At 38.3% G+C, this 23,826-nt stretch overlaps 1 protein-coding gene across 1 annotated transcript in view; it reads left to right on the top strand.

Moving 5' to 3' along the window:
- Positions 1 to 23,826, top strand: part of alg13 (ALG13 UDP-N-acetylglucosaminyltransferase subunit) — an 80,952-nt gene that overhangs the window by 20,945 nt on the left and 36,181 nt on the right. The window contains exons 8-19 of the mRNA XM_043705310.1: positions 2,352 to 2,398; positions 5,925 to 5,997; positions 8,153 to 8,234; positions 9,027 to 9,186; positions 11,937 to 12,015; positions 14,591 to 14,699; positions 14,954 to 15,018; positions 16,601 to 16,701; positions 19,326 to 19,453; positions 19,870 to 20,104; positions 20,604 to 20,723; positions 23,269 to 23,425. Of these exons, the coding sequence (XP_043561245.1) occupies positions 2,352 to 2,398; positions 5,925 to 5,997; positions 8,153 to 8,234; positions 9,027 to 9,186; positions 11,937 to 12,015; positions 14,591 to 14,699; positions 14,954 to 15,018; positions 16,601 to 16,701; positions 19,326 to 19,453; positions 19,870 to 20,104; positions 20,604 to 20,723; positions 23,269 to 23,425 (1,356 nt within the window). The remainder of the gene's footprint in view (positions 1 to 2,351; positions 2,399 to 5,924; positions 5,998 to 8,152; positions 8,235 to 9,026; positions 9,187 to 11,936; positions 12,016 to 14,590; positions 14,700 to 14,953; positions 15,019 to 16,600; positions 16,702 to 19,325; positions 19,454 to 19,869; positions 20,105 to 20,603; positions 20,724 to 23,268; positions 23,426 to 23,826) is intronic.

The following is a 23,826-nucleotide window of genomic DNA, read 5'->3' as shown; positions in this document are numbered from 1 at the left end:
GTTTTTTTTAAACTGTCCGTTAAGACCAGGAGTCCCACCATATTTGATGTTTGGCACAAGTCAACAATTTGACAGTGTTAGATTCTGTGGGTTCATGACCACAGTTACCTAATACTGTATAGACAGTCAACCTTAAGGGATTTTCAGGTAGTTTAAGCAGTTATGTTAGACACAAAGTATACAACCCATAATAATTGAGCATGCTCCTGATACCAGAGTCCAAATAGGCTACATGGAGTGTCATTCTCATAGAAGTTGTCAAGACAACATTCTGCTCTCTAGCTAAGTACTCTGGAACCCTTCTTTCAATCTCTTTTTGGTTCTGTTGTCAATTGAAGAAGCCACTTATCTCAATGTCCTCTGATTCCAAGTGCTTATTGATATACCCTATTTTACCTGGGCAGTCCACAATCACTTGTCTTTAAAGCATTTTTAGACAATGAAGTATTAAACTTTACCTATTCTCAACATCAGAAAATCCATTTATTCTTTGCCCACCTTCATTTGAAGATTAGTTTCATTTTGTGATTAAAACTTTTTTATTTTCCTACATAGGGCATTGATAACGAGCTAGTCAATTATTTGATGTCACATTGTGGAATGTGGTTGCTTTTGTGGTATTTATTGTCAACTACCTTTTGTCTTGTTTAGAAATGTGTTTGGTGAAAGCAAGTACCTGTTATAACAATTTCAGAACATCTGAAGCCATGTTGAAAAAGCTAGAAAATGTTCATGGTTTTGGCATGCTTATCCTGGTTTGCATAAGCAATAGATGTTTTGTCCTTTTTCAAGGGGTGAGAGAGAAAGGAATAAAAGTTCTCCATTTCTAAATATAAATCCACATTCTTCATCTGTAACCAAAAGGCAATCCCTAAAATACAGATGATTTGTATTTTCAAATAGGTAATCACTGATTTTTTTTTTCCCTCAACATGAGAAATCTCAAAGGTGTAAATCTAATGGGGGAATCCAGATTCCTTTACACCTGCTGGCTTCAGTCTTTTGAAAAGAATGTTAACTTTCAGTTCAGACTGGTTCTTAATAGATTCATGAAACTTCTATTCATGTGATTACTGCAGCCACTAAATTCTTTTTGAAACCATTTTAATCCCTAAAAATCAAAGGAATTAATTGTGAAAAACTAATGTTAATCCTTATTGTTATTGTACATCCGAGCAAATCTATTTCAGTGCCACCATCTGTAAAATGCTTTTCCAAATGGAGGTAATGTTATACATTGAGCAATGGCAGTGTATATCCTTCAATCCCCTCATTAGAAAGAGAGATGGTAGCATAATGATGTCACTGAACTCTTTAATAGAGGCCCAGACTAATGTCCTGTGGACATTGGTTTAAATCCCAACATGGCAGCTGACATTAAAATTAACCCTTATCTGAAATATAAAACTAGTCATCAATATTATCAGTTATTGAAGGACGACTCATTTTGTTCACTAATTTCCCTGAGGGGAAAAATGTGCTGTCCTTACCTGCTCTGGCTGACATCTGACTCCAGACCCAGAGAGATTTGTTCTTAACTGCCTTCTGAAATGATGATTAAGCCAGGAAGTTTGGGATTGAAAAATAATGACCTCGGCTATAACACCCATGTCCCATCAAACAATGTGTTTGACCCATTGATTGAAGGTGAAAATGCGTTGCTGGAAAAGCGCAGCAGGTCAGGCAGCATCCAAGGAACAGGAGAATTGACGTTTCGGGCATAAGCCCTTCTGTCGATTCTCCTGTTCCTTGGATGCTGCCTGACCTGCTGCGCTTTTCCAGCAACACATTTTCAGCTCTGATCTGCAGCCCTCACTTTCTCCCATTGATTGAAGGGTTAGAGTTTTGTAATGCCTTGAAGGCTGTGGCATAGTTGCTGAATTTGTTAAACAGGTCTGAGATCTGCTTGAGATATTTAGAAATGCAAAGTTAAAAATCACACAACACCAGGTTATAGTCCAACAGGTTTAATTGGAAGCACTAGCTTTCGGAGCGACGCTACTTCATGTGATTGTCCAGTGTGCTTCCAATTAAACCTGTTGGACTATAACCTGGTGTTGTGATTTTTAACTTTGTACACCCCAGTCCAACACCATCTCAATTTAGAAATGCAGAATGCTTTTGATATTACAAGAGTAATGCCAGTTTTTCTTTTACTACAGAATAGGAAAAGTAGATAATTTTATATACTCAAGTATATTGTTACATGCTTTTGCAGTTCATTTAAATTTGGTTAACCACCTGGCAATGTGCTGAAACCTGAGCAAAATACCATATTGCAAGTACTTACTGTCTGAATCTTTTGAAACTGATGCTTATAACTTTCATTAAACCTGCCATTTTTGTTATAGGAATGGGCTGGTATGTTGGAAATGAATGCTTTATCACTGATGTACAAGTAAGTGTCCAATGATTTTTCCACTAGCAGTGGAACTTTTTTAAAAAAACTTAACTAGTGGCAAATTAAAAATGAAAGGCCTGATCATTCTGTCAATGGGCAAATATCTAAAATAAAGACAAATGAGGTGAAGTAGAAGTGACTGCCCTTGACAATAAGGAGTATTGGCCTAAATGTGTCAAGGACTCTTAGAAAAACGAGTCAATGAGAATCAGTGAAAATACTGTGCTTGTTGAATCGTACTTTGCACTGTTAGACAGTTGTGGATGTTGAGATCAGTCATCTGAATTCTGGGATATTATTGGTAGTGTCCTAGGCCCAACCATCATTGACTTCCCGTTCAGAACCAGGCTATCAGCTCTTGATTTCATAATTGTTTGTGACTTGACATCCTGAGACATTGTGTCCACATGCAGCAAGACCTGGACAACATCCAGGCCTAGACTGTGAAATAGCAACTAACATTCATGTCATTGCCAAATAATACTATGTGCAACAGGAGAGAATCTAATAATCTACCCTTTGTGCACAAATGTTACTAAAATAGCTGAGGGTTGCCATTGACCAGAAAGCCACATGATACAGCTATAAGGTCAGAGACTGGGAATTCTGCAGTAATCAACTTTTCTCTGGGTATCCCAAAGCCTGACCACTATCTACAAGACCTATGTTAGAAGTATGGTGCATCTTCCTCTCTTGTCTAGATGAGTGTAGCTCCAACAATACTTGAATGTTGAACACTGACCAGGACAAAGGCCGGCATCCATTCATCACATTCATTGCTGCCACTGTGTATCAGTGGTAAAGAGTGAACAATGTGTACTGTCTGTAAGATGCACAGCAACAATTTTATAAGCCTGCTTCAACAGCTTCCAAACCTGCCAACTCTATCACCTAGAAAGACAAAGGAAGCAGGTGCAATGGGAACACACTAGTGTATTCCCACTGCAAGTGAACTGACTATCCTAACAGAATTATATTGTCTCCCTCTTACTAATGGGAGGACGACTTGGAACTTTCTAACAAAACTGGGTGTATATACACCACATGGACTACAGTAGCTGAAGACGACAGTCACTACCATCTTGAAAGCAATTGTTGATAGCATTAATGCTCAGTAAACATCATGGGCAATAAATGCTGGCCCAGCCAGTCATGCCCATATCCTGAGTTTTGAAATGAAACTTTGACTTGAATCATGGAAAACTACAGCACATGGGCAGCACGGTAGCACAGTGATTAGCACTGCTGCCTCACAGCACCAGAGACCCTGGTTCAATTCCCGCCTCAGGCAACTGTCTCTGTGGAGTTTGTACATTCTGCGTGGGTTTCCTCCCACAGTCTGAAAATGTGCAGGTTAGGTGAATTGGCCATGCTAAATTGCCCGTAGTGTTAGGTGAAGGGGTAAATGTAGGGGAATGGGTCTGGGTGGGTTGCTGTTTGGAGGGTCGGTGTGGACTTGTTGGGCCGAAGGGCCTGTTTCCACACTAAGTAATCTAATCTACCCCATTGTAATCAGTCCATCATCAAACGTTTTCTTACCAACTTGCTGACTCTTCATCTGTAACCTGCGTTGTAAGAGTCTCTCTAAATAGAGTACTTTTAAAATGTGAAGATTTCTGCCTCTGTTTGCAACATTTCTTGAAGAGTTGATGGTTAGCCTACAGTGTGGTAGAAATCACAAAACCACGGCAGACCAGTGTAGATTGCCCCACTCATTTCCTTTCTATCCAAACAACCAACGTTTTCGGGCAATGAGCTTCAGATCTTTGTTCTGGAGGCAGGATATTTTAACACCCCCAATCGACACATTTGCTGATTACTTATGACTTCTGTGAAGGCTGTAGATCTTTTTTTCCTATCCATGCTATCCAATCCCCTCTTCAATATGTCTTGATTAAATCAACTCTTCCTTTCTCTTTCAAACAAAACAACCCCAGCCTATCCAAATGCATATCAAAAAAAATCTCCAGTTCTGGCAATAGCTTACCTTAAAAGTCCAAGACTGGTATTTTAACTATTGTAATTTTCCATTCATATCTGGCAGAATGGATATTTAGTTAGGCCAGAAACTGGGGTTATCTGGTATGTTAGCTTAAACATTTACTTGCCACAAGAAGATCAAAATTCTGATCTGTTGCTTGGAAATGAGTCCAAGTGATATGAGAGGTGTTAGTTATTTCCAGTAAATGTCCATTTGGGAAGATCTTAAGTGAAAGATATGTCTGTAGACTTCATTAGCAAATCCCATAGGATTTGGACTAATAACACAAGTTTGAGGTAATGTTGTGCAAGAGTATTTGAATTAATTGAGGGAGATGCAGAGAAGAGTTTGTCTATGACTAGAAAGGTTGAATGTTATCTTCCTCTAAACAATAAAGTGCTTTTGATTTGAAATTAGTCACATTTTCAAGTAGCTTCCATGCCAGGTGTTTTTGGTTTTTTTTTAGCCTTTAAAATTTGTGGCCAATAATTTGGTATTACTAATCCTTTCCAAGAAATGTTTCAACTTGAAAAGTCCTGCTTTATTAGATATAGTGATATTTAATATTTTACTACTTTTCTATCCTATAATCTCTATTCTGTTCTCATCCTGTTATCAGCTAACAGTAATAATTTGGCCCAATTAATCTATGCTGGTTTATTCTGCAGTGGGCCTTCCTCTCATCTCTTCTAGTCTTATCAGCATTCTCTTCCTTGCTTGCACTTAGTTAGATCCCACTTAAATGCTTCCATATCACATCAGCTATCAGTCATAGCATTCAACATCCATTATAAACTGGATAAGATAGATTCCCTTCAAATCCTAATGGATGACCAGTTTCTGGCTGCCCCACAAGGATTTACAAAAAGCTCCACATTTACCCAATCAAACTCCTTTTATTTATCCTAAAGACTTCTATTGGGTGAGTCCACAACCTCCATACTCTTGAGTTCAGTCCCTCTACTGCAGAACTGTCATAATTACAATAAAATGCTTGAATAAATGACACATGATAAGCTCATGGGCTAAGTAGTGATTTGGGACAAGAAATACTAATGTGCAGGATTTTAATGCAGATTGTGCCTCCTTAATCTCTCTCTCCATTCCCCCTGCCGTCAAGTTGCGCTCAGGACTGCATCATGACATGCTGGTGTTCTGAAGGGTGACCTTGAAGCTGACCTTATCCCCCCTCAGAATGACTGACTGCCATACAACCAGTGGACCTCAATCCCATTTGAGGGGATAGCATAAATTTGGAGCCTGGGGGCTGTATTGGGTACAGAGCCTCCCAAGGTCCAGAAAATCCTGTTTCTGCAAGGGCCTGGTCCCAAGTCTGAAATGAAAGTGATGGCTTAAGAAACTCAGTAGCTGTCAGCATCTGTGGACATGAATTGTTAACACTCTCTCTCTCTCTCCAAACTGAGGGGGATGGATTTTGGAGGTGCAGTCTGCAGCAAATTGCTTGCTTTCTAACCAAAATAGAAAACAAGCTAATATTGCTTGTATAACATAACCAATTCACTTCTTTTTCCAAATGTCAAGTTGTGACTTTCTCATTTACCGGTATCCTGGAAAACTACCCATCCAAGCTACAAATAATGGATTTGAGAAGACGGTAAGAGAAACCTCCTTCTCACTTGTAATATCAATGGGTGTATGTGCATTATCTAACTTGGGTTATTTATAAACACAAATAGCATCTGGGTAAGCTACCACTCAAATTACTAAGATTTTTTATTGTTTGGTGACTTTAAATCTACCCTTTTTTTTGAAGGTTGTTTAAAATTTATAGTCTTTAGTTTACTCTCCAGAAACTTTTAATGCATATAACACTGAATAAAATACTTATTTGCTTAAAGTCTTAATTTGCCCTTCTGAACTGTGAATGATCAACAATAGGAATTTGGTTTGCTTTTGCCTGTTTGCACTGTCTTTTGTTTATATTTGATTTCAAAGTAAAAGCAAATATGCAATTATCTTTTAAAGTTGAATTTTTCTAGAAATTATCAAAACAGTGGGAAGGTAATTCAGTATTGTTTGACTTGCATTTCTTGGAGAAGATTGTCATTTTTATACCATTAATTTATCAACACGTTTCATGTTGTAATATAAATCATATATTAAAGCAAATATAGAACTATAGAATCACTGCAGTGCAGAAAGCGACTATTTGGCCCTTTGAGTCTGCACCAACACTACACCCAGACCCAACTCCCATCCCATTCTCACAACTCCACGTGGGTTTTTAACCATGGTTAACCCAACTAAACTGCACACCCTTGGACACTACAGGGCAATTTTTAGCATGGCCAATCCAACTAACCTGCACATCTTTGGACCATGGAAGAAAACAGATACATGGGGAGAACATGCAAACTCCACACAGTCATCCAAGGCTGGAGTTGAATACAGGTCTCCTGCACTCTGCTGCCCTAAATATTTTTAAACGTAAGAAACAGCTCTTAAAATTTCTTGACTCTTGTTAGGAACTGTGCTAGTCCTAATTCTTGTTTCAAGATGTTCATAGCCTTGTTCTCAGTGTTTATCAATAGGCTGATTAGTTTTTAAGCACTAAATGTAAATTTAAATCAAGTATGGAAATCATGCATTGACTTGCCTAATAATTAAGTAAAGAAAGCCTGATTCTAATGAAACAGAACTTTGAACCTGAAATGTATTGCTTGCTTGTGACCCCCTTAAATTTGGTTAGTGGAGAATTGTGCACTACTTGTCCAAAGTTCTAGTTGTTGAGATAATCAGTGAACATTTGGGTATGCATGGACAGCCAAAATCAGGATTAAAGTTATCCTGTGTTGCTTTAAATTATCTATTCTCTATCTATTGCTATCTTCCAAGACTGCTGGCTAATGTGGGAAAGATAGCAGTGATTACCGAGCCATGGCTACAGAACAATTGGTGTTTCATGAGGGTGTGAATGACAATGCCCCAAGATCCTCATTGTGCCTTTCATCAAGGCTTCAGTGTAAGAACAGTGACAATCCTCTAGAGAGGATAAGTCAGAGTTGACAATAGGAGATGGCTTTACTTGGCTCATTCTGTTCTGAGCCCAAGTGTTTATGCAGCAGTTGAAGGTCGGTAGAACCAAACTGTTCACCTCATTATTAAAGGAAAGGGTTTTGTTACAAATGAGCATGCATATTTTTCTAACTGGTATCTTGCACACTTCTCCTGTTCTTATTTTATCTGTGCTCAGTTTGTGACAAGATGGGCCTGTAGGAGGGATTTGTTTGCCCCCCCCCTCCTTTTGAAGGGTGGGGTGGGAGGTGTTATAAACATGGTGCTGAGGTGTCTGCTCGATGGAAAGCAAAGTAAGTAGTTTGACCAATTGAATCATATCTGAGATACCTTACACTACCTTTAAATAAGATAAAAGTTAGGGCCTAGGCTATCTCTGTTTTGAGGGGATTTGATCTGGTCCACAAATTTGTGACACTTATTTAAAAAAATTGAGTGGGAGGGATAGTATTTCTGGGAATTGGGGAGGTGGGAGGGTGTGATGAAGGTGAGTAGAAAGTGCAAAGTAAACATTTAAAACTTAACTACCTCCTAAATAAAAATAAAAAATTGGAAATATGCAGATCAGGCATCATTTATGAAAATAAAGTTAATGTTTGATTTCCAACATCTTCAGTATTTTCTGAGCTTACTGATTCTCCATAGATTTTAGATCATGTTTATTGACTTCACTTTAGATTTTATTTAAATGTTGCAAGATTAACAAAATAATTGAAATATTTCTTTTTTTAAAGATCTCACTTTGTTGTTCCAACAATGGTCATTATGATAGTGTGTTTACGAAACAGTTTCAAGGGCATGCAGCCATTTGTCAAGGTAGGTTTGTCTTTTGGCTAAATAAGATCTGTTGTCGTCTGGTGTTGGTTGAGGTAACAGAATTGATCACAAACTATAAAAGCACTGGAGAAGGATTTTACAAAAACCGTTACACTGCTGTGTGTGTACACTCAGGCCACCAAATAATTAAAAGACAGGAAATTTGGAGGCATATTATAGAGGTGCAAGTAAAACTCAGTAAAAGAAAAATAGGAAACCTCGTTTTCAATCCTTGAGATGATTTAACAGGTGGGGGTTTTTTTCCGCGGGGAGTTGAGAAGTGAAAAATATTCCCAGAATTCAATCCAAGACCACTCTTTTCCTCATTCGGTTGGAAACATAGATTTCGGGAATGTGGTGAGGGGCAAGGGGATCTCTGCTACAAATATTCCTGTACCCTGAATAACATCTATTAACCAAGACTGTTTTATTCCTGTCACTGACCTAATTTTGTATCCCTTTTTTGTTGTTTTTGTCCCTTTTTTTTTATTCCATGAGCTATAACTTTGTCAAGTCTGTGGCATTGTATCAAGTGCCTTTTAGAAGTCCTTGTGTATCACATTAACAGCACTGTTTGCATCACCCCCTCTGTTATTGCTTCTAAATTGAAGTTAGTTTTGCACTACTTTCTCAAGAATCCATACTGGCTTTCCTTGATTAACCTAAATTTATTCATATGGCAGTTCAATTTTGTTCCAGATTATTGTTTGACTATTTTCTTACCACCAAAGTTAAGCTGTGTAGCCTGTAGTTGTTGAAATTAACTAAATGTAATAAATGCATATATTTCAGCAATTGTATATGAAGTGCTGTACAGAGATGTCTTTGGAGTGGATGAAGAAGAATTACGAGCAGCAGTGGAGTTGTTCCGCAGTCATGGCAAGAAAACCAGAAAGAGCAGTAACTGCCAAAGCAATGGTGATACTGCACAACTTTTTCAGGAAGATATTCAGTATGTGAATTTCCTAGCTTATCAATTTGGAGTGCATCTTGATTTTTAAAAAATAGGTTGTTAATGAGCTATTAGTGAGGGAAGTTATTAGATTAGATTCCCTACAGTGTGGAAACAGGCCCTTCAGCCCAACAAGTCCACACCGACCCTCCGAAGAGCAATGCACCCAGACCCATTCCCCTACACCTAACACTCTTATCTAGTTTTGCTGTTTGGGGTCTTAGGCTCAAGTCGTGAAGACAGTTTGAGGTTTAGTGAACAAAGCTTTTCCAAAAACAATACTACTATGACTAACTTCTGATTTACATGTTTTATTTTCTGTTTTAGGGGTAGGTGTTGCAACAATAGCATCATATTGATTAGCTTTGCATTCCAGCATGTGACTCAGTAATAATATTAGTCAAGTAAACAGTGGCATACTGCTGTAATTGATTTAGCAGGGATGTTGGAAAGACTGCTACAATGAGAAACATTTGACACTCCATTAATCATTTTCTCATAAAGTCCATTGTAAAATTGTTACCTAGTGATGTTCCAAAATGGCTGAAATCTATTTCAGGTTGATGTAGGTACATTTCTAAAGGTTTAAGCAGATCAAAGTTGATTTTTGGATGCTGTAGAACATCAAACAAGACCAGAGCACCGCTGTAGACCTGATGCCACGTTTCTCTTTCATGTCTGCTCGCTACAGAATGACCAGTCCAATATTATTCCCATGGGTTTGCTTCTCCCTGTTTCATTGAGTCATAAGAAAAAAAACTTAATTCTGGATTAGTGGTGCTGGAAGAGCACAGCAGTTCAGGCAGCATGCGAGGATGCTGCCTGAACTGCTGTGCTCTTCCAGCGCCACTAATCCAGAATCTGGTTTCCAGCATCTCCAGTCATTGTTACCTTAAAAAAAAAACTTAAGCCTACTGCAGGAATTCTTCCCAATTCTATCCTGATCATCTGACGTCTTGTGACCTCCTGGCAATGCTGTGATAAAAGTTTACATTTCTCTATTGCTCATGATGTGTTTCCTCCCACATTCCAGAAAATAGGTCAGGTGAATTGGCCATGCTCAGTTGCCCATAGTGTGAGGTGCATTAGTTGAGGTAAATGTAGGGAAATAAGTCTGAGTTAATCCACCCAGTCTTCAGAAGGTCAGTATGGACTTGTGCCAAAGGGCCAGTTCCTACACTGTAGAGAATCTAATCTCCCACTCTGTGTTCAGACATCTGAAGTCTGAAAGTTTGTCCTTGGTTAACCAGTTGCTTTTGCATTTTTTTTTTAAAAGGTGTGAACATTTTACATCCTACTCAGTACGTTTCACTCTGGGCTGCTCTGTCCCCCATTATCACAGTCGTGCAAATTACTTGAGGCAGCATTTGAAGCAGCTGAAAATGTGTTGCTGGAAAAGCGCAGCAGGTCAGGCAGCATCCAAGGAGCAGGAGAATTGACATTTCGGGCATGAGCCCTTCGGGCAACACATTTTCAGCTCTGATCTCCAGCATCTGCAGTCCTCACTTTCTCCTCACAGAATTTGATGCAGCCCATATGATCCTCGTCACTACTCCTATTTAGACTGGAAGTATGGGACCAGTTCAAGTGCATTATCACCTTTTTTAAACTTTGTATTCATAGCAGCAATTAGATTAGATTACTTTACAGTGTGGAAACAGGCCCTTCGGCCCAACAAGTCCACACCGACCCGCCGAAGCGCAAACCACCCATACCCCTACATTTACCCCTTACCTAACACTACGGGCAATTTAGCATGGCCAATTCACCTGACCTGCACATCTTTGGACTGTGGGAAGAAACCGGAGCACCCGGAGGAAACCCACGCTGACATGGGGAGAACGTGCAAACTCCACACAGTCAGTCGCCTGAGGCGGGAATTGAACCCGGGTCTCAGGTGCTGTGAGGCAGCAGTGCTAACCACTGTGCCACCGTGCTCTGTTTTAAACTGCAGTGGATTAATGAGATTCATTGAAACAAATTTTAACAGCTGGACAGACTGGATGCAGGTTCTGAGAAACTCTGATTTCTTTTCACAGATGCTGCCAGACTCACTGAGCTTTTCCAGCAACTTTTGTTTGATACTGGATGCAGGGATTGTTTTCCCTGGCCACAGGTCCAGAATAAGAGCTCATGGTTGCAGGTAGACCCTTTTGAACTGAGATAAGGAATTTCTTCGGTCAGAAGGTGGTGAACCTGTGGAATCCTCGACCACATATGGCTGTGGGGTCACTGATTGCATTTTAGTCTGTAGAATAAAGTGATATGAAGAAAGTCTGAGTACAACATCGAGTTAGAGGATCAGCCAAGATGGTCAAACTGTGCCATTTCAGTGAGTCAAATGACCTTCTCCTGCTCAAGTTACAATGTTTCCAGTAATAGGACATAATAACCTTTGGCAGTAAAAGCTGCAATCCTTGTAGAGTTCCCACAAGAGTAGCAGCTAAAAAGGCAGAAAATCGAAGTTGTCAGCATCCAGCAAGGTGATATATTAAATTGGCTAGGATATTGTATTCATGTTATTGCAGAATATTATATCAGTTAAGTGCACCTGACTACATTATACATTTTCATGTGATGGGTTCATGTAAAGTACTGTTTGTCAACTTATAGACTAATTTGGACAAATAGGTTATGGAGCCTATTCCAGAATCACAGTGCATAGTTTGTTTTAAATCAAAGATTTCTATGTTGTAGTGACCATGGTTTGCACTACTTCAGACAAACTTTTTTTTTATTTGTCTGCTTAGGAGGAATGGTGCAGAAAATAGTGATCACGAGGGCTCTCCAGAGGAGAAAATGGCAAGACCCAGTGCAGAAGAAACAAAGGTATTAAAATTCATAACTTTGTAATGAAAAAAAATTTGGGAAAGTTAATAAACTCAAAATTAATCAAGCTCCTCACATTTTTGAGGTGTTGGAATAGATCTCATTTACAGGTGTCTGGCTTTTGTTGGACTTGTCTTGCCATGGTGATCCGTCCAGAGTGTGTGTTGATGCACAGTCTACATTGTGACTCTGGTAGGAGCCCTTTTGCCATAGAGAAGAGGCCATTTAATTCTTGCTATGACCTGCCCTTTGGCAGCGATGACCCTCTGTTACTACCACAATCTGTACTTTTTTTTTTGTCTCCCTTGATGGTTACAATTATGCTGTGTCCCATGCTCACCACCTTCCTGTGAGGAAGATTAGGCAAGCTGTATGTGCCAAGTGTTTCTCTGCCATATAAATATTTTGTTTGGGATTCCACCTGTACTGGTGGCCTTATTGGTTCTGAGATGTTAGTTGCCTTTCTTTACAACCATTTAAGGCTGGGGTTGTGCTGAAGGGGTGGCAGACAGCATGATGTGGAATGTGGTCAAGGTCACTTGTTGATAGCTCATTGTGCTCCTTCCAACAAGTGCTGTGACCCTCTTGGATGAGACCGTACCATGGTTCAGTGGTTAATACTGCTGCTTCAGAGCCAGAGATCTGGGTTTGATTTCACACACTGGCAACTGTCTGTGTGGAGTTTGCACATTGACCCTGTGTCATCATTAGTTTCCTTTGGATGCTCCTTTTTTCTCACACAGTCCAAAGATGTGCAGGTTAGGTGGATTGGTCATGGAAAGCATAGAGTTTAAGGGATGGGGTGGGGGAAAGTGTGGACTGGATAGGCCAAACGGCCTGTTCCCACACTGAAGGGATTCTATGATATGATATGAACAGGAGTCCATTCTCTACTGCGTAGAATAGGACTGTGCTGAAGAATCCCCACACAGTGGCTGTATTTCCTGCTTATCATGTATTTTGGACCATTTGACTGCATTTTCTGTGGACTTCCTTTCCTCATCCTGGGGAAAAGATCTTGGCTATTCACTATCCATGCCCCTCATAATTTTATAAACCTCTCGAAAGGTCACCCCTTAGCCTCTGCTCCAGGGAAAAATGCTTAAGCCTCTCCCTATAGCTCAAACCCTCCAACCCTGGCAACCATCCTTGTAAATCTTTTCTGAGCCCTTTCAAGTTTCACAACATCCTTCCTATGGGAGGGAGACTAGAATTGCACGCACTATTCCAAAAATGGCTCAACCAATGTCTTGTACAGCCGCAACATGACCTCCCAACTCCTATAATTAGTGCTCTGACGAATAAAGGCAAGCATACCAAATGCTGCCTTTCTTCAAATTAATCAAAATGGTGTCGGATTGTGGCAATACATTTTTTACTGTTTTTTTTCTCTCTGGAATACAACTGATAAAATCATTTCGTTTGTTTGTTTGTTTGTTTATTTATTTATTTATTTATTTATTGATTGATTTATTCATTCATTCATTCTCAATCTCTCCATTCACCTGAGGTGTGTTGACTCTCGGATGACTGGTGGTGGTTTAATCTGTGAGGAAGCAGCCCTATGGTCCTGTAGGACAATCGTGATTTCATTAAATTATCTTTTGTAATTGTTCTAATCCAATGTTATATAAAATTCTTGCTTTTTTTTCACTTGCTCTTGTGATAGTGTTTTAACATTATCTTCCACTCCATGTGACACACCATTTCTAAAATTTCCGAATTGAAACACCGTTGCTGCAGTTTTTCCTACTTGTAATATATTTTGTAAAAGATGTCTGAGTGATGAAAAGTAAAATGATTGGGAAGTTAGTTTTGGGGGAACAAAATACTGGCTTCAATAAAGCTGGCTGTAGTTAGCTATATCATAGATGCCTTGCGTTAGTGTTTAAAACACTATAGAATGTTCTTGATAATGGTGCTATGTCCAGCCAGAAATCTGCTTGATCTTCCAATGTATGCTTTGATTTATCTCCCCATACATTCTCGAGTAATTAACTCATTACACATTTAGTGCTTCACATTTTGAATGTGTTCCCATATTTTGCTTCTTGAAGTTATGCCTGGCTTGAAGAGACATACTTTTGGAGTTTTAAGGTGGAACAGATTAAATATTTTAGTTTGGAGCAGGCAAAAATCATTTTGTTTGGAATATCTGTGAAATAGGACAAGTTGAAGAATTTGGTAACCACCTTTTTTGATTTTTCACGTCAGATCAATTTTCTTGACTAGTTTACCTTGGGACAATTTTGATTCTTCTCGGCAGCTTGCAGTGGCTATCTTTTTTCAGTGATTAAATGAACAAAGATAGTGATTATATGACCGCAGATATTATGATGGAGGAAATGATGTAATTTCATTTTCAACCTCTTGAAGAAATACTGTTGTTTGTTTTTATGATCTTGCTCAAAATGCAAAGGTACCAAGAATTGAAAAATTTGAACCCCAGTGTGAGTGATAAGAGTTATGATTGCACATGGAGATTTTATTCCTCTATAATTTCAAAGTTATAATTTACCTGCTGTCATTTTTTGGAAGACTTGGTTCCAACATTCAATTAACTTCTGTATTTCAGAATGTTGATGGCCCATCAAAGATGCCATTTCCCTTTAAGGTATTGAAGGCATTGGATTCAGAAATTTATCGCAATGTGGAATTTGATGTCTGGCTCGATAGCAGAAAAGGTATAAACCATAAATAGTTGTCCCAAAGTTTTTGGGTTTTGGGGCAGGTGGAGAATCTTCTGCTTGTAACATCCCATACCTTATTTCTAATCCGGAGCTCTGCCCTTTTAAATGGCTTATTTTTGCTAAGTATTAAATTTTATTTAAAGCATACGTCTAGATCAATTTGTGCTTCCTCTTTGAGGATTTGTAGTAAATCTCGCCATGGAGATGACCAGCATTCTTCTTTCACAAAGCCATATGTTTTGTTATAGAGCAGCAAAAGGTGGACTACATGGTGGTTTCTGGAAGGCAATATTGTTTAGGTGACAAATGTCAGGTAGGTGCTAAATGCTCTTTGATAAATGTTAAGTCCATTATATATTTTAAATGTTAATTTTTAAATTTGTTTTTGTCAAATGAATATTCTTGGTCAGTAGATTTTAAAGCTGTTGCGAGTTGTGGCTGTCCAGAACGGGCCTGTCTGTCTCTGTTGCTGCTAATATAATAAAAACAATCACAATCCTGTTAGATACCCAATATGACATTTTGTGAAAAAACCTTGTATTTGTATAACTTTATTTTCTTGATATTGTTCACAGCCAACCTTTGTGCTGCGACATCACAAATAAAGCAGTCATTTTACTATAGCACAGTCCCATAACAAGCAAATAAGAAATTATCAGGTAACCGTTGTGAATGGCAGTGCAGAAATTGTTTAGACCTAGATGAACCACCAAAGTAAATATAGTGAACTTTGTTTTAATCGGCATTCCTGATAAATCAACAAACTGTATACCTCCATTCAAAGTTCCCTTCTGTCTGATTACTATAGTTTAGTTGTTTATCTCAGTATAAAGTTGTTCAAGTGAACAGCCTCACAAAATATAACTGTGGTGTACCTGCAATGTCAGTGAGGGTGAGTGTGAGAAAGTTCTACCAGTAAGTTTGTTTTTATTTAAGGCAGAGTTGCATTATAATTTTGTGATTTATGCTGTAAATAGAGCATGTGATGTGTATATCCCTTTATTTTTCTATTACTTAGTGTGTTACATTGTGGGCCTCTTGATTATCCAGAATATTTGATCAATTGGCACACTCTTGGTCCCATAGGTGCCGGATAATAGTTTACTGTATTTGAATTTGTTTGAAATAATAGTTTGAAAGTCTGTCTTATTAGCAGTGTCACCTCAATGTGCATAGTTGTCCCAGTTTCTTCCTTGGGGAGAAAGTGAGGTCTGCAGATGCTGGAGATCAGAGCTGAAAATGTGTTGCTGGAAGAAGGGCTTATGCCCGAAACGTCGATTCTCCTGTTTCCTGGATGCTGCCTGACCTGCGCTGTTCCAGCAACACATTTTCAGCCCAGTTTTTTCCTTGTGCAGTTGATGTTTGGAACTTAGTGGAAATGCGCATATTATCACCTTCATTTAAAATTAATGTTATAAAGATGTTGGGGAGCTAGGCAATGAATAGAAAAAGGGAAATCACAAGATAATAACTGGGTTTGGCTTTTGAAGTTAGTGTTAAGAATCCTAACTTCCATTAACTGAAAATGGAGATCACAGCAGGTCAGGCAGTATCCATGGAGCGAAAGCAACCTAATGCTGGGAGTCTAGATGGCCCTTGTTTGGATCTGATGAGTCCTTTTTAGATTCCAAGCATTAGCTTACTTTCTCTCCAAAGATACTGTCTGACCTGTGATTTCCAGCACTTTTTGTTTTCAATGTAGCTTCACTATTCTGTTTCAAATATAAGTACAGTTCTGTATTGAGCAATTTTTGTTTTACTCTGCATGTATTTTAAAGGTGAATTGCTGTATGACGCTTAGTTTCTCAGCCAGTCATTGCTTCCGTTTATGTTTAAGGAGTTCAGATCACTTTTACCATTAATATTTTTTAAATGAAATGTTAATCCTTCTGCAGGTGAAACTTGAGCAAGGAGACAAATACTACAATGCCCATATACAAGAAGCAGGCCAAGATGGCAACTCGGTGACTGTCTTCATAGAAGAACTAGCTGAAAAGTTAGCTTTTATTTACTATGACTGCCGTAGTGCTTATTGGTTCAACATCTGTAATTAACAGCGTTTTTGCAAGTTAAGTAATATTACTTAATCATACGATGCGGCAAAGAAGAATTAGTTTTTTTACCTCAATAGCGGACTTGATTTGTTTAATATGAGCATCATGTTTTGAGAGTAGGAAATCTAATTGGAGTTGTACCTAATTGGAGTTCTACCAAATTGTAAGTTGTCTTTTTGCTAGATTGCAGTTGCCAAAACAAAGTACACCCAAACTTGCAATACTTTTCAATTGCTTCTGGAATGTCTGTGCGTGGGGGAGGGGTGTTGAAAAAGTAATGAAAATATTAATAGTGAAGCTATTTAAAGTGAAGGATATTGAATCAAGTGCACTTGTATTACCAATTTTTTAATGCCGATTGATGTAATGATTTGAAGCTGTACCACTGTCGTCAAAGGTAGGTTTTGTAAAATATGAAAGCACCCCATCTTGGAAGTTGTTTCAAGTATTTAAATTTCCATTTTTTTTACTTAAAGCTCCAATTTAGTGTTGTATTGTAAAACGTGGCTGGTCATGTAGTAATATTACCAGTAATGAGGGTAAAGTTAGTGATTTTAAATGAAAAGGAATACTGGGATTCATCAAATCTGATATAATCTGAAGAGAAAGTAAGTTAATGATCCAAGTCAACAAAGCTTTACTTAAGAGATTCTTTTTTGTTCTCCATTGATACAGACTGAGCTGTTGAGTATTTGCAGCAGTTATTGTTTTAAGGTCTATTTTGCACCATCTATAGCATTTTACTTTATACTAATCATAGTTTATCTAGATTCTTGTATTCCTGCTTCATTTCCCTCCCCCACCCCCACAATAAAGTTGAACCTCCATTCCATATCAGCAGCAAGCCATTTCACTTCAGTGCTTGCCAGTGGTCTCCATGCTCGTTAACTATTCTTGTGCACCACCTAGTGCAAACTGCAATGAAATGTTTGTCTGCCTTTGCCACAGCCTTGGTGTTGCACTTTCATTGGTAAGTTAGCTAGTTTGCTGCAGTGAGTGTTCATTTTGAAAAACTTGACTCCTATATCTGGGCTGGGAATCTCTGATCCATGCAGTAGGACTTCTTTTCTTTGAAAAATCACATGTATTTTATTCATTTTGTTGCAACTTAAGTGTGGAAGAATTTTAAAGCAATTTTCATTCTTGACTACCTCATTAAAGTGGATTGGTACCAGATTTTTTGAAAATCCGATTTGGAAATTGAACACTTTTTTAAAATAAAAAGTCTAGAATGAACTTGGATTAGATCCATGGACTTCTATGATGTGGAAAAACAATGCTTTGTATATACAGAAATTGTCACTGAAAGATGAGTGATCCTTAAAAATGAACAAAGCCCCATACTGATCAGATATGTTGCAGATTTTAGGCTTCATTTGAAATATTTTAGATTCCCTGACTTAAGGGTAGATTCTCGAAGATCAGTATGAGATCACTGAACTGTGAAGGCAGACTTTGGTACCTAGGGTTGTACTTGCCAGAAAGATGAAAGACTTGAGCAAGAGATCTGATCTAAGATCATAAAATAGTATGGTTGAAGTGATGGCTCACGAAGAATATGTGACCATTAAACCAAACAGTGGAAGTGGAGACTAGGGAGCTCTAATTGTTTCTGAAAGCTGAACAAACTGAAACCAAATTCCGAGACCCCAGTAATAAGTACTATTGTTACATTGTCCTGTAAGATGTTTCTGCAAAACTAAAGTGATTGCACCAAGAGGAAATGATCAGGCAGGAAAGCTAAAAGGAATGAGGTTTGAATATATAATGGGTCAGAACAATTCTTCACCCCGAGGTATAGTTTGAGAGAATGTTTGAATAATTGAATGGAAATAAAATCAGCTAAAGAATGGTCTTGACTAGTCTCCTTTTGGTGGATTTTATATTAAGTTTATTCTTCTATTGACTTTTGAGGTTTATTTAATCAGTTAACTTCTCTCTGGGTGATATGCTTTGTCCCCTTTTTATCCATCCTGTTTAATTTCTAAATTAGGTTTTCAATTGTGCGAAAAAGTTATACCAAATACTACCATCTTTATTTTAAAATATTAATGGATTTGCTGTGTAGTTCCACGGTTCTATGAAAAAACAATGTTACACTCCCAAAATGTATTCGGTGAACACTTGTGTTTGCGATCCAACTTCAGGTGGAAATGCATCAATAACAAAACAAATCTGTGGTGACCTGTGTAATCAACATGCATGAAAGATGTTTGAGCAAGGAAATGCAGGATGACTGTTGCTTGTGGGATTATGATTTCAGGAGTAAAGGGATTATGATAGGCAACTGGAAGAAAGTAAACTTCAGTATTTTATTTTTTTTTTCCTTTTTATTTTGGGTGACCAGTTTGTGGTTAGCTTGTCTGGACAGTCTTTTTTGCCTGTTGACTTTTTTTTGGGATGGGGTGGAAGAGGAATGTGAGGATACAAGATGTCCAAACTATCTGCAGTGTTAAAAGGTGAATAATTCCGAAATGGTATTGTATGTGCTTCAAATGCAAATATTGTTAGAATAATGTTTAAGTTTTATGTTTAAGTTCTTGTGACGAAAAATAATTGCTCCCAGGCACACTGTTCCTTTGGCAAACCTGAAGCCTGTGACCCAAGTGACACCGGTTCCTGCCTGGAATATTGTTTCAAACAGAAAAGGTGGAAACTATCAGAAGATACCTAGTGGATATGTTTCTGAGTTAGGTTAGTAAAGAAGAGAATTCATTAATCGATTAAACCTTGAAATTTGACTTTACTGATTCATGCCTGGAGCTTTGCAGCTCTCAAAGCACTGCATTTCCTTTGGCAGCATCGGTGTAGATGTTTTACCAACTAGATCTTTGCAAATAAGGTGGTAATTAAATGGGTATTCTGTTTCTTAATTGCTCTGTACTTAGTGTAAATCCAACCCAAATAGTGGTCAGTGTCCACTTTGCCACTTTCTTCTTCTTTAGTTCACTAATTATTTGATTTTAATTTCTTAATCTGATTCTTAATGATATTATACTCTGGGGAAAGAGCAAACAGTAGTAGTGAAATATACTAGTCAACTTTCTAAGGAAATGAATATTAGAATTTTTTTTCAGTTCTGTTCTTGACTAGCTAATGTTTCTTTGCAGACCTTGATCCAAAGTCACGCAGGCGATTTATGAAGAAGATTCGTGGAAAACAGGTTTTTATGGCATTTGCTTATGGAAGGGGTCAACCTGTGCTTCCTCCACGTCTGCAAAACAATCTTCCTTCTGGAAGATCTTCTCTTCCTCCGACTCAAAGTGGCAACTTTGCTCCTTATGATCAATACAGGGTCCCTCCTCCACCTCAAAGAACTGGCAGGAACAACTATGCTTCGTCTAGGTTTGTAAACAGCAAGTACTTAGGATTCTAGTGTAAGGTTTTAGATCTTTGGGGGGAATCCGTTGTTACTGCTGAGACTCAAACTGGCAATGTGTACCATTTCAAATTTTGATTTTTGATTGTGTTCCATCAAAAAATGTCATCTATCTTTGAGCAGATATAATGCACACCCCACCCAATGTGCATTAAAGAACACAGGTTGAGAACTTGAGCCTTAATTTTACATTGAATATTGTAATGAAGCTTGTTTAAAATGAGGGTAATAATTGAAACATCATTGATCCAGGAGAAAAACTTATTATAATGGAGTTTGTGCACTGTGAAATGAACATATTTTTATTCCATCAGTTGCAGAGTGGGGTGTTAGACAGCGAAGTGGGAGTAATGAGCAAACACTCGTCACCAGAAATTTGATGAGTTTGAAAGTCGTTCCCAGTGTTTGTGAAATTTAAGACATTTGTGTGTGGGGATAAAGAATGTTTTCTATTTCCTCTTCCAGGAATCCAGCTACTCGATTTGTGGGTCAACATGGCTTTGTTGATCCTGACTACATCTATGGCTTTTCTGGCTCAGGAAAGGGATGTTTTCAACATTATGACAATTTCGCCTATAGATCTCGGTAATATGTTTAATCTATTGTTTTGAAATGTCTACAAAATTGCAAACCCATAATGTTAGGATTCTAGCCATTTAGTTATGGGTGAGATGAGCACTTTTCTGCCACATTCAAATGTCATTAATTATAAGTAGTACAGAATGTAGCTTAGTATTTGATAGCAGAAAGATGGTTTCCTAGGTTATGCTGAGTATTTTAAGTACGAAAGAAGCGCTTTCATGTGCTGCCATTTGTCATGTATTTCTGGAATTACCTATATTACTTTAAAGTATTGTAGTCTGTCATTTTCTCTAATCCTTCTATAATAATGAAAAGGACCAATAATTGCCTGGTTTGCAAGGTCTTTACCAATACTGTTCAGATGCTAATGAGTTTGAAAGTTCCAAAAATTAAAACTGGAGATAAATCACAAATTTGGCCACTCTAGAGAGGGAAAATTGTGAGTTTTTAAATTGTAACCTTTTTCATTTAGAAAGAGATGTATTTCCAGTTGACGTTGTCTCATTTTGCTTACTTTAATTTTTGTTTCAATCCTCCTATTCTACAGTTGAGTGAAAAGTGGGAATTTTATGCTATTGTATCTGTGCACCTTTTAAATTCATAAAATCTGGGTATCACTGCAGGGCCACTACTAATAGCTGTAAAGGTGATGGTGAGTGGTCTTTTGATGTCTTTGCTGTCCACGTAGTGTGAGTAAGTTCATGTTTTGACCCATCAATTGCGAAGGAACAGTGATAAAGGTCCAAGTAAATATGCATATTTGAGATGTGATGTTCCCTTTTGTTTGCTACCCTAATTCTGGGTGGTAAAAGTTGGGGATTTGGAAGGTGGTGTCAAAGGATTTAGACTTGTTGCAGTGCAAGCTATAGATGGCATGCATTGTTGTCACAATATGCCAATAGCAGAGGAATTGAGTATTTTATGGTGGTGAATAAGATGTTGTTATTCAGGTGGGTTGCTTTGACCTCGATGATAAACATTTGGAGCTGTTTGCCCAGGCAAGTGGGGACTATTCTGCACACTCTTGTGCAATGTGTGTGGACAGGGTTTTGAGTCAGATTGGGTCACTCACTGCAGGATTCCTAGTCTCCGACCTCCTCTCAAGCCACTGTATTTATATTGCTAGTTCACTTTCTGGTCAATGGGAAACCTCCAATGTCAGATGGGAGATTCAGTGGTGATATCATTGAATATCAAGGGGTGGCAGTTTCACTCTGTCTTGTCAGATGTTCATTGCCTGATATTTGTGTGGCTTGAACGTTCTTAAATGACCAGTAACAAAGCTTTGGTATTGCCCAACTCTTCCTGCATTTGGGAATAGACTGCTTCAGTATCTGAGGCACTGGGAATTGCACTGAACGTGGTGCAACAGTGAGTTTCCAAAAAGATCGAGGAAAGGTCATTGAAACACCTGAAAGTGGGCACTGCCCTGAGGAACTCCTGTAATGTGCTAGAGCTGGGATAACTGATCTCAAGCAACTATAATTATCTTGCTTTGTGGTTGATATGACTTCAATCAATAGAACATTGCACCCCCTGCCCCAAATTCTCACACTCTCTAGTTTTGTCAGGGCTCCTTGATGCCGCACTCAAATGTGGCCTTGATGCCCAGGGACGTTACTTTCACCACATCTCTGAAATTCAGCTTTTCCTTGATGGGGAAGAATGTGGGGTAACTTGAATATGGAAAGGTTGAAGAAAATCATATTTTAGAGAGGTGGTGAAGAGCAGGCATATTGGGAAATACTGCATTTTTCTCCTCCACAGAAAGGGGTGAAGTAATTGTTCTGAAGGAGGGTCACTGGACCCAAAACATCAATTCTGCTTTCTCTCCACAGATGCTGCCAGCTGAGTTTTTTCAGCATTTTATTCTTTTTTTTTTGTTTTAGTCTGTAAACAAGATATCCCAAACTCAGACCAGTTTTTGACAAAAAGCACAGTACAAAAATATGATTGATTTTGGTGAAGAGATAAATTTAGGTCCTGGAACCTTTTTTTTATATAAAGCATCTGTTAACATCAGGAAATAGGGCAAATGATAAAGTTAACATAGGGTGCATACCTTCACCATGCCAAGTGTTCTCTTTGCTTGTTATATAATGTTTTCAGATCATTACAAATCCACTTTTGCAAGACCAGATGGCAATCTGTATAATTTCCATTTTTATCCTAACAATGCTGACTTCTGCTGCATTGAATATGTTCCCAATTCTTCCAGCTGGCTTAAGTTTGCAGCTTTGGGTAGTAGATAATTTGAGTCGAGAAGTGGATGTGCACTCTTGCGTGAGGAGGCTTTATGCAGCTGGTTGTCATAAGATTTCAGAATTAATTTAGTGATTTTTGGTGGGTGTTTCTACAAAAAGGTTAAAATAAGTGTAAACATAATTTGCAACAAGTGTTTGTTTTGATTCATTGTGGATAATGTACAAGTAATAGTGGACATATTTCAGAGGGTTATTTAATCTTTGTGCTATGCTTCAATTGGCTTTGCTGTAATCTTTTAGTGCAATTAATTGTACCTTGTGAACTTTATCCTATTTTCTACAAGCTCTTATAGCAGAAGTCGCAAACCTGTTCAGTATGTTAACAAGGATTGCCAGTTTGGCTATATAACAGAGAGTGAGGAGGAACCAAGAGCTACTGAAGAAACTGTCACTTTCTATGAATTTGAAGAAGGAAATGAGCCAACCTTTCCTGTTGTGCATGTGAGTGAAAACTTCAACAAATTTTTTTGGTTAAAAATCAGCAATGCTTAGCAGAGTAGGTAGCATCAAACTCTAGGTAACACTTTCTCTGCCACACTCTTTTCTTTTCAGCTTAATACAGGTGGCTCATGGTAAACTGCAACACTGACCGTATTCCATGTTGTGTATCTATCAAAGTTCGTCTTCCACAACAGGCAATTCCAATTTGACACATTGCTATAATTTTATTATATTATAGTATGTATTAGAAACTCACAAGGACTGGAGAGAGAAGCAGAGTTAATGTTTTGAGTCCACTATGACTCTTCAGAGTGTTTGAGAGAAACAGCTGTTAACTTCAAGATTGCATTGACTCCAGTGAACCATTGAGGATCCCTAGCAAAACTTGAACTAACTGGTTA

Source organism: Chiloscyllium plagiosum, chromosome 15, assembly GCF_004010195.1.
Source record: "Chiloscyllium plagiosum isolate BGI_BamShark_2017 chromosome 15, ASM401019v2, whole genome shotgun sequence".
NCBI classification, from domain to species: domain Eukaryota; kingdom Metazoa; phylum Chordata; class Chondrichthyes; order Orectolobiformes; family Hemiscylliidae; genus Chiloscyllium; species Chiloscyllium plagiosum.
This window is presented reverse-complemented; position numbering and strand designations above follow the sequence as displayed.